The 9,511-nt window shown below is 43.2% G+C and overlaps 1 protein-coding gene across 1 annotated transcript in view; it reads right to left on the bottom strand.

Moving 5' to 3' along the window:
* The window catches only part of CDHR2 (cadherin related family member 2), a 60,039-nt gene that overhangs the window by 16,814 nt on the left and 33,714 nt on the right, over positions 1–9,511 (bottom strand). The window contains exons 11-17 of the mRNA XM_069077765.1: positions 9,036–9,151; positions 3,321–3,554; positions 2,700–2,855; positions 2,262–2,423; positions 1,371–1,432; positions 972–1,215; positions 74–313 (exon numbers count right to left, since the gene is read on the bottom strand). Coding sequence (XP_068933866.1) covers positions 74–313; positions 972–1,215; positions 1,371–1,432; positions 2,262–2,423; positions 2,700–2,855; positions 3,321–3,554; positions 9,036–9,151 — 1,214 coding nt within the window. The remainder of the gene's footprint in view (positions 1–73; positions 314–971; positions 1,216–1,370; positions 1,433–2,261; positions 2,424–2,699; positions 2,856–3,320; positions 3,555–9,035; positions 9,152–9,511) is intronic.

The following is a 9,511-nucleotide window of genomic DNA, read 5'->3' as shown; positions in this document are numbered from 1 at the left end:
AGTGAGCCTAAGGAAGGCCATAGGAGCCTATAATCACTGGGAGGAGGGGTGGTTTTTCTCCTGGCCCTGTTACCTCTACATTGATGGTAACATCTACTGTGGTGTTGAGCGAGGGAACTCCTAGGTCATAGACGAACACTGTCAGCACAATCTCCCCGGACAGGTTGGGGTCAATGGCTTCACGGTCCAGGGGTCCCTGGTTTGTCAGTAATCCAGTAACTGGGTCCAAGGTGAAGTTGTCACTGTACGGCCTGGGCAGGATTTTAAAATGGATCTCACTGTTGTTAGTGTTAAGTTCATCATTGTCATAGGCCTGCAAGGTAGGGGAAGAGGAAAGGAAAAAAGGAGAGGTCACCATCCTTAACCATTACCATACCTGATTCTGCCCCATGTCACCCACATGGTAACTGTCTTGTGTGGACAGCACCTTAAAACCCATCCAGCAACAAGGCAAACACTGGTAAGTGGTCAGAATCCTGGCTTAGCAGCTAAGTGGCAATGCACAAGTTTCTTTGACTTACCTTACCTCAGTTTAATAGCTTATTTTATGTAGTGTTTAAAAGTTTACATAGTACTTTACAAATATTAACTTATTTGATCTTCACAATAACCCTAGGAGGCAAGAAGTATTATCATCTCCATGTTACAGACGAGGAAATTGAGATGGACAGAAGTTAAGTGACTTCTCCAGGGTCACATAGCCAGAAATTGTCAATGGACAGATTTGAACTCAGGTCTTTTGACTTCCAGGTCCAATGATCTATCTACTGGATCACCAAACTATACAACCTCAGTTTTCCCTTCTGTAAAGAGCTTGAGGAAATTCAGAGAATTCCATGTTTCCTCTAAATGTCGAATCTAAATTCTTCTCAATGTGATTAAGGCCCAGTCCCTGGGGTTCACTTCCTTCTCCCCAGCAGTGGATCTTTCTCTGCCCCAGGAGACATTGCTGAACCACTCCCAGCCCTTACCTGGATGGTCACTGCAACATTGTCTGTCACCTCTTTGACATAGATGTTGTAGGAACCAGTAACCACAGGGGCATTGTCATTGATGTCCAGCAGGATGATCTGCAGGAGGGTGGAGCCTGTCAGGCCACCTCCATCCACAGCCAGCAGTGTGAGGTAGTAGAAAGGCTGAAGTTCCCGGTTCAGATGGCTGCCATTCTTCACTGTTATCTCTCCAGAACTGGAATTCACCTGAAAGATATCCGCACTATGGCGGCCAGATTAGAGGCGAAGGAAGAAGATTGCTGGGAATGAGGAAGACCTATCTATGCTCACTCAATAGGACTGCTGTTGGCTTGAAGGGTCAGTCTCCACTCGAGCCCTGAGCCCACTGACTTTTTGAAGCTGGGCAGAGGTACATACCTGTTCCCCGAGATAAGTTGGTAAGTGATGAGTCCTCTAAAGTCAGTATCAGGGTCTGTGGCCTAGATGAATATATTCCAAGAGTATTATAAATTAGCCAAATCTCCCACCTTATTACCCAATGACTCTCATCCTCTAATCCCAGAGAGCTAGAGTATGTCCAGGAAAGGGTGATCAGCATGGTGAAAAGATCAGAGATCATGTCATACATTGGTTAGCTGAAGGAACTCAGATGGAGAAGAGAAGACTTGAAGCAAGAGGGACATAAATGTGGTCTTCAAATGTCTGAAAATCTGTACTCATTTTGCTTGGCACCAGAGATCAGAGGCAGAGTTCCCTTCTTGAGAAGAAAACATTTCCTAAGAACTAGAGCTGTACCAAAGTAGAGGGAACTGTTTCAAGAAATAGTGATTTTCTTATCATTGGAGGTCTTCAAGTGATGGCTGCATGATAATTTCTTACAGATGTTATATTGGGATTTCTGTTCAGGTAGGACTTCATCTATGTGTCCTCTGAGGTTTCTTCAAATCTGATATTCAGGGATTCTGAGTCTATGATTCTATCTTCCTTTCTGCATCTGCCTGTCTGTCTTTTCCTATTTTTATCTCCTTTCTGTCTTTCTGTCTGCCACCTTCATTAATTTATTCACACACACCACACACACACACACACACACACACACACATGCTCTTTCACACTCTTTCTCCTGGATTTTGCTGACTCTCACTATACATTCTTCCATGTTTCTCAGGTATGGACACTCTGAGAAACACTAATTCTTTCCATAACTGGGAATGCTAGCCCAGGCCAGCCCTAGGGGTTGGGGAAGTCCTTTCCCCATGTTCACCCTCCACCCCAGGGAGTTTCTGGTTCTCCTTTTCCATCTCTCACCTTGATGTCATTGGTAACTACTGTGCCATCTGGGCAGTGCTCATATACATATAGAATGTACTGGCTCTGGTTGAACTCAGGTGCATGGTCATTAATGTCCTCCACATGGATGGTTATCTTGGCAGTGGAGACCATATGGCTGTTAGAGTCATTGGCTATGACCTACCTCAAGAGAGACAAGTATTAAGGAATTTGCACAATGAAGGAGAAAGATTACTACATTTGCAGTCAGAAAGACCAGAATCCTAATCCAAATTCTGCTACTTCCTTAGCTATGAGACCTTGGGAAGGTCACTTCCCCTTTCTTTGTATCAATTGTCCTCTTTGTAGAAAGGGGGGTGAACTAAGTGATCTCTAAGGTCTCTTTCAGTTCTAAAACCCATGGTTCTATGGTGCTAGGTATCCCTCTACCCACTAAGCAATCCCACCATCTCTCACCTCTACCTCCATTGTCTGCTTCAGCTCAAAATCCACAAGGTTAGGCTGCCCAACCAACACTTGTACCTCTCCTGTGTTCACCACCTTTTCGGGGGACACAGTAAAAGCCATGTGATCAGTACCAGACAGGGATAGCAGGAAAGTGCCATTGAGGCCCTGGAAATAAGAAAGATATAGGTTCTGTTAGGGTTCCCTTCCTGCATCCAGTCTATCCTTACTTAACAATAGTAATGAATCTGACTTCTATCCCATTCAATTAAATGAGCATTTTTTATATCTATATACTCCTATTCACCCCCATATCCTAGCTACCACCATTCACAATTATCTACATCTATTCCATACAAGTCCCACCCAGCACCATCTACCATTAGCTATATTTATCCACTCTCATTTGCCCTCATAAAACCTCCATTTCCACCCATCACCATCTACCTCACCAGGGAGCCTCCAGCTGGTTCCTAAAGATCCTACCCCTCTCCTAACTTGCTGTATGGCCTCACATAAAGGGAGTAGTTAGCAGTCAAGGGAGGTGTAGAGAGCTCCAGGAAAGAGAACTCAAAGAGGAAGCAGAGGGAAGCATTAGTATAGTTGGGCTGGCAGCATAGGGACAGTGCTTACCTTGTCTGGATCATAAGCCACCATGAAGAGGTTGCTAATGGGCACACGGGCAGAGGAGTGTTCAGTCACAAAGCCACTAAAAGTGGATACCATCTGATCATCAGAGAAATCACAGTCAGGCAAGATGCAGTTGTAGAATTGGGGGGAGTGATCGTTAACATCTGTCACCCTTATGGTGACCCAGGTCCTGGCCTTAGCCTCTTGCCCATAGATGTTGAGATGGATCTCTGTAGCCTGCAGACAGAAAGTGGGAAGAGGCTTAGAGAGAGCAGAGCAGGAGGCAGTGAAGGATGACCACAAGATGGCCCTCCCCCACCCACTGGCTAAGGTGCAGAGAGATTTGTGTCAGTGAAATAAGGTTCCCATACCAATGGGATCATAGATCACAGATTCAGAGCTGCAAAAGACCTTACAAGCCATCACTTCTTCAGTTTACAAGTAAGGAAACCAGAAGTTAAGTGCCTTCTTCAGTAGCACACAGCTGCTAAGTGACTGGGGCAGAATCTGAATCCAGATCTTCTTGGCTCCAGCATGTGATCCACTAGGCAGTGTTAGGTCTCTTGGTATACTAAAGAATATTTTCATTATCAACTTCACATGAGAACTATGGGCTGCAGTGGGAAGAATTATGGAAATCAGAAACAACAACTACAACAACAAAGCCTGAATGTCACATAATTACAATGAGCAAGTCTGTCTCCTAAGAAGAAACAAGAAAATGAACTTCCCTTTTTTGCAGAGGTGGGGGACAAGGGGGCAGACTGAACATATACTGTTAGACTCAGTTGAACTGCTTTCTGTTTTCTTATTTTTCTTTTTGTTACAAGTTTTCATGGGGAGGGGAGGAAGGAGGGATCTGTTCAGAAATTAAGGTGATGTAAAAACAAAGCATATCAATCATTTTTTGAAAGGAAAGAGCGATGAGGAGAATGGTTCGTCATATAAATAAGTAATTTAGGGTAGGATCAAAAATATTAGAGCTGGGAAGGTCTTAAGTATAATATTACAAAGTGAGAACACTGACTTTGAAGCCAAAGGACCTAGAACTCAGATCCCAGCTTTGATAATTACTTACTCCCTGAGGTACCTTGGTCAATTACTTTCCCCTCTTCAGATCTTAATTCCTCACATATAAAATAAGAGCATTAAGCTAAATGGTCTCTACATTCTAGCTCTGATCTTTAACATTCCACATTCTCCCAAAGCTCTAATTTTCTGTTATGTGTTCTAAGGTTCCCTCCCTTTCTAATATCTTGTGTTACAAGGTCTTTTCTGGCTCAAAATCTTATGATCCTATGAGCTGGAGGGTGTGGGAGCCCATGAAAAAAAGGGAATCATCCAGGTTCCTTCCAGATTAGAGTTTCAACTCTTTTTTGTACTATCCTGCTTGCCTTCACAGCCTCTTCTGCTTTGCTGACCTTGTCATGACACTCATTTCTTCCAAAATTATCATTGATCTCCAATTTCTTTTGGGAAAAAGAAGTAGCAAAGGGTTAAGTTTCCACAGGACTGCAAAACTGCTGAAATGAGGCTACTGATAAAAGTAAAGTTATCAGACCAGGCAGTAGCCTTGGGAAGAAGTTGGATTCCCAGTTCCCACAGAATATAGTAAAATAAAAAGAAGCTGGCAACAGTAAGTGGATTTGACCAATTAGAAAGCAGATGGTGCGCCTTGGGACTCACAGGCCCAGATAAAGACACATCTAGGTTAGGCTGGGGGGGTTCGGGGGGGGGGGGCCAGTATTCTGGGGTTGTTACTGTGCTTGCTTAATGAACCTCATATATTATGTATATTGTCTAACAGAATTAGAGCCTCATTAGTAATAAAGTATGATCATGGGAAGGTGTACCCAGAAGAGAATGAACCAATCAGTCCTCTGAAGGGAGTGTCTGCACCAAACTAATGTATACAACTTGCTTGGTTTTGTATTGGTTTATTTTGTCCTTCCACAAGAAGGACAGAGTCCACTTCTGGTCAGAAGTATTCAATTACTCTGGGTTTCTCCTTAATAATTTTTTTTATATCAGATTTTTGGTATCAATTGTGTTTTTGCTTTTCCCAGTTGGCATTTCCAACAATTCTAATTCCTCAACATGACTTTCATGACATCCCACAGTCTAGTACCAACCTGCCCCCAGCTTTATCTCATATTACTCCCCTTCATTAATTATATTCTATAGTTAGTAAGTCTATAAGCATTTATTAAACACCTACTTTGTTCGAGTTACTATACTAAGCCCTGGAATACAAATAAAGATTTAAAAGCTCCCAGAAGCGCCCAGTCTAATGGGGGAGACAACACGCAAACAATTATGTACAAACAAGATACAGATAAAATTAATAAGAGATAATCTACGAGGGCTGGGGTGAATAGGAGTGGGGGTCAGTGGGTGGAGAAAATGATACTAGCATTAAGAGGGAGCAAGAAATGGCTCATGAAGAAGGTAAGACTTTAGCTAATATTTGTAAGAAAATCAGAGTAGCCAGGATCTGGAGATGGAGAGAGCATTCCAGGCATAGGGGGACAGCCAGCCAGTGAAAATATTCAGCCTGGAGATGGAGGTCTTGTTCAAGGAAGAGCAAGGAGGCCAGTGAGTTTCTTCAGCAAACCAGGCAACTCTCTGCTTCTAGAATATTCCCTGTGTTCTAAGGCTTTTATGGTACAGGGTGAAAAGAGCACTGGCTCTGTAGTCAAAGAATCTAGGTTTAATCACAGATCTGCCATTTGCTACCTGTGTAACAGGACACAGCCTCCTTGAGGTTCACTTTCTTCAACTACAAAATGAGAGGTTTGGACTAGATGGCTTCTAATGCTTCTTCCAGCTCTAAACCTACGACCTTTTGTTGTTTCTCCCCGACTCCATGCCTCTGCTCTTGCCATTCATTCTCTGTGCCTACGATGCCCTCCATCCCACTTCCTCATCTGTTGAATTCCCATTCATTCTAATACATTGACTGTGTGATACTCTATATTAGTTACCTACTTGTGTTCTATCTCCCTGCCTCAAGAGGACAGGGACCCCAAACAAAGATGGAAAGGGAGGAAAAAGATAAAAACAGAAAATTTTATTTTCTAAAATTTAAAATGGTTTGCATACACAAACCCAATACAGTTAAAATTAGAAGGAAAACAGGTAACTGGAGGAAAAATATCTTTGGAACAGGTTGTTCCAATAAGGGTCTCATTTCCAAGATACATATGGAGTTGATTCAAATTTATAAGAAAAGAGTTATTTCCCTATTGAGAGGTGGTCAAAGGACATGAACAGAAAGTTTTCTAAGGAAGAAATTCAAGTTATCAACAACCATGTGAAAAAATGTTCCATATTACTAAAAAAATTTAAAATGCAATTTAAAACAGATCTGAGTTTCCACTTCACATCCATAAGACTGGCAAAGTTGACGCCCCCCCCCCCAAACAAAAGGAAAATGGCAAGTGGTAGAGGGGCTGCAGAAAAACAGACACTTTAATATACTGTTGGTGGGACTGCAAATGGTTCAGCCATTCTGAAAAAGCAATTTGCCTAGAAAATTATAAACTGTACATACCCTTTAACCCAGCAAAACCGCTACTAGGCCTATGCCCCAAAGAGAACAAAGAGGGAAAGGACCTAAATATACAAAAATATTTATAGTAGCTCTTTTTGAAGGGGCAATGAACTGGGAAACTGAGGGGAATGGATGAATATCAATTGAGGAATAAATAAACAGATTATGGCATATGGATTGAATGGAATGTCATTGTGCTATAAGAAAAGATGTGATGGCTCCAGAGAGACCTGGAAAAAACTTGAGTGAATTGATGTAGAATGAAGTAAACAGAACCAGGAGAAGAGTTTATACAATAACTACAATGTAAAGACAAACAAGTTGGAAAGAATTAAGAACAATGAGCAATCCCAATTCCAGCTGATGAAGCAATGATGAAGCTTGCTACACTTTTCCTGACAGAGAGATGATGCACTCCGGGTGCAAATTGAAACACGTGTATTTTTTGAACATGGCTAGTATGATCATTTGTTTTGCTTAATTACGAATATATGTCACAAGGATCTTATTTTCCTCTTCTCTTTTTCTAATAGGGAGGGGGGAAGATAAGGAGAGAAAATAGCTTTTTCTTCATTAGGAAAAAATAATTAAGAAAAAAAAAGCACTTGAACTATGATCCCAGGTCCTCCTGACTCCAGCGCCAGTGCTCTATTCACTGCGCCACCTAGCCACCCCTACAGTATTATTTCAACTGGGTGCAGATCCCCTCCCTCCTGGAGGTAATGAGGTTTCTGGGATGTGGGAGACATTATGGTCAAAACTGAATAAATGTGTCTTGGAGGGATGGAGTGAGCCTATGAAACCTAGGACATTTTGTTCTCAGTGGTCAAATTGGGATCAGAAAAAGAAATTCTATCTGGGTGACTTTATAGAAGCCTTTTCTTTTCTACAGGTAGCCCTGGGACAAGATGGCCTGGAGCTTGCTGGTTCTTCTGCCCTGTCTCTTGGTCTCTGGTAGGCATTTCCCTCCGGTCCCCCTCTTCTCCCTCATCCTTTGTGGCTGGTGGCATACTGATGTCTAAAGACATTGTTCTCCCACTGGTATTTCATCTGTGGTCCAGTGAAGCCCCTGAGTGTTAGTGGCCAGACTGGGAAAGTTTAGCTGAGAGGTCTGGAAACACTAGTGCCCAACCCTCTATGACTTCTGGGACACACACTCTTAATAAATGTTGAATGAATGAATGAGTGAAAGTTTCTGTCTCCAACCTGCCAGCAGTCCATATCTAGCTTGGTCTGAACAGCCACTTCCTTCTTCACCCAGATACAAAAGGTAGGCTTTGCAAATGGGCTTTATACTACTAAAAGCCTAGAGACCACAAAAGGGTTGAATTACACAGCCCTCGGAGCCTTATCCCCAGGATTCCACAATTTGGCCCGCCTACTGTCTTGGGCTCTGGAGACCTGCCCTTATAGACTAGGCACTAAACTTGGCCAGGATGTGTAACACTGCCCCCTAGTGCCACCACTTCCCACTCCAGGGTTCTTCTTCCTATCCAAAGAGGAGAGAGGGATAGAAGGAAGTGAGGTTGGAGTTGAACCCCTCCCACCCAAGTATGGGGCCAGTCTTCCATGTTTGCAAGTCTGTCTCTGCCTCAGAGACACATAGCTCAAATCCCACCCCCAAAGAAACACTCTCCAAACATCCCACAAGCGGACAGTGTTCTTTTTACAATATTTCCCTGGAGAGAGTGAATTTGACCATCTTTTCCAGAACCTTGGACTCCACTTCTGGCACCCTGGCTCTGAAAGATAAAGTTTTTGCTTTATTTTGCCCAAAACATCCATTTCCATGCTAGGCCACCAGGGGTGTATCCCACCCCATCCCTTTCCAGCTCCCCTTTCTGTCTTGTATTAGAATTCAAGCTCCTTGAGGGCAAGGATCTTCTTGCTTGCTTTTATTAGTATTTTCAATTCTTAGCAGAGTACCTAGCATATAGTAAGAATTTAATAAATGCTCTATACATTTATCTCCCTATCTCCCTGTCTACAGTAATACCAACAGACAATTCCCACTTCTTCATTGACACAGAGAGAAGTGGAGGGAGATAAGGCAAAAGGAGAAAAGGGGAGGGGAGAAAAGAGAAAAGGATCCCAGTAGCCCCAAAATAGACAACTCTAGTTGGGACTGGGTGGGGTCTGCGTCCCTTTTTCATCTATGAGCTCACCATAACTTCCAAGAGCACCTCTTCATCCTCATCTAGCAGTAGCTCCCGATCCAAAGGGTGGCTCACCTCGATGACCCCATTCTCTTCCCCTATGCTGAACCAAGGCCTAGTAGAACCTGAGCAGGAAGATTGGGGTGAGGGGATGGGGGATGGCAGGCTGAGGGCCCTATCTCCATACCCAAACCAAGCAGATTTCCCAAGAGAGAGGGACTATGGGCATGCAACCTAAAACCAAGTTCAAGATCCTGGGCATGTAGGGAAGATACCCTGCTATTTACTAGCTCTTTGTCATTTCTCTTCCCATTTCTTTTCTCTAAATCTCAGTGATCCTGAGTCTATGATTCCAAGAAGATGTCCTCAATGTTATCCCTTTTCCATTCCACACCCTTCCAGCTCTAGTTTATGGAGGAAGAGAAGGGAAGGGGAAGGAAAGGGAAGAGAGGAGGAAGAAATAGACAAAGACAAAGGTGTAAAGG

This window comes from Petaurus breviceps, unplaced genomic scaffold (assembly GCF_028583685.1).
Source record: "Petaurus breviceps papuanus isolate PSGF00001 unplaced genomic scaffold, PetGlider_PUasm1.0 90994, whole genome shotgun sequence".
Lineage (NCBI taxonomy): Eukaryota > Metazoa > Chordata > Mammalia > Diprotodontia > Petauridae > Petaurus > Petaurus breviceps.
The sequence above is the reverse complement of the archived record's forward strand: the minus strand, read 5'-3'. Positions and strand labels throughout refer to the sequence as shown.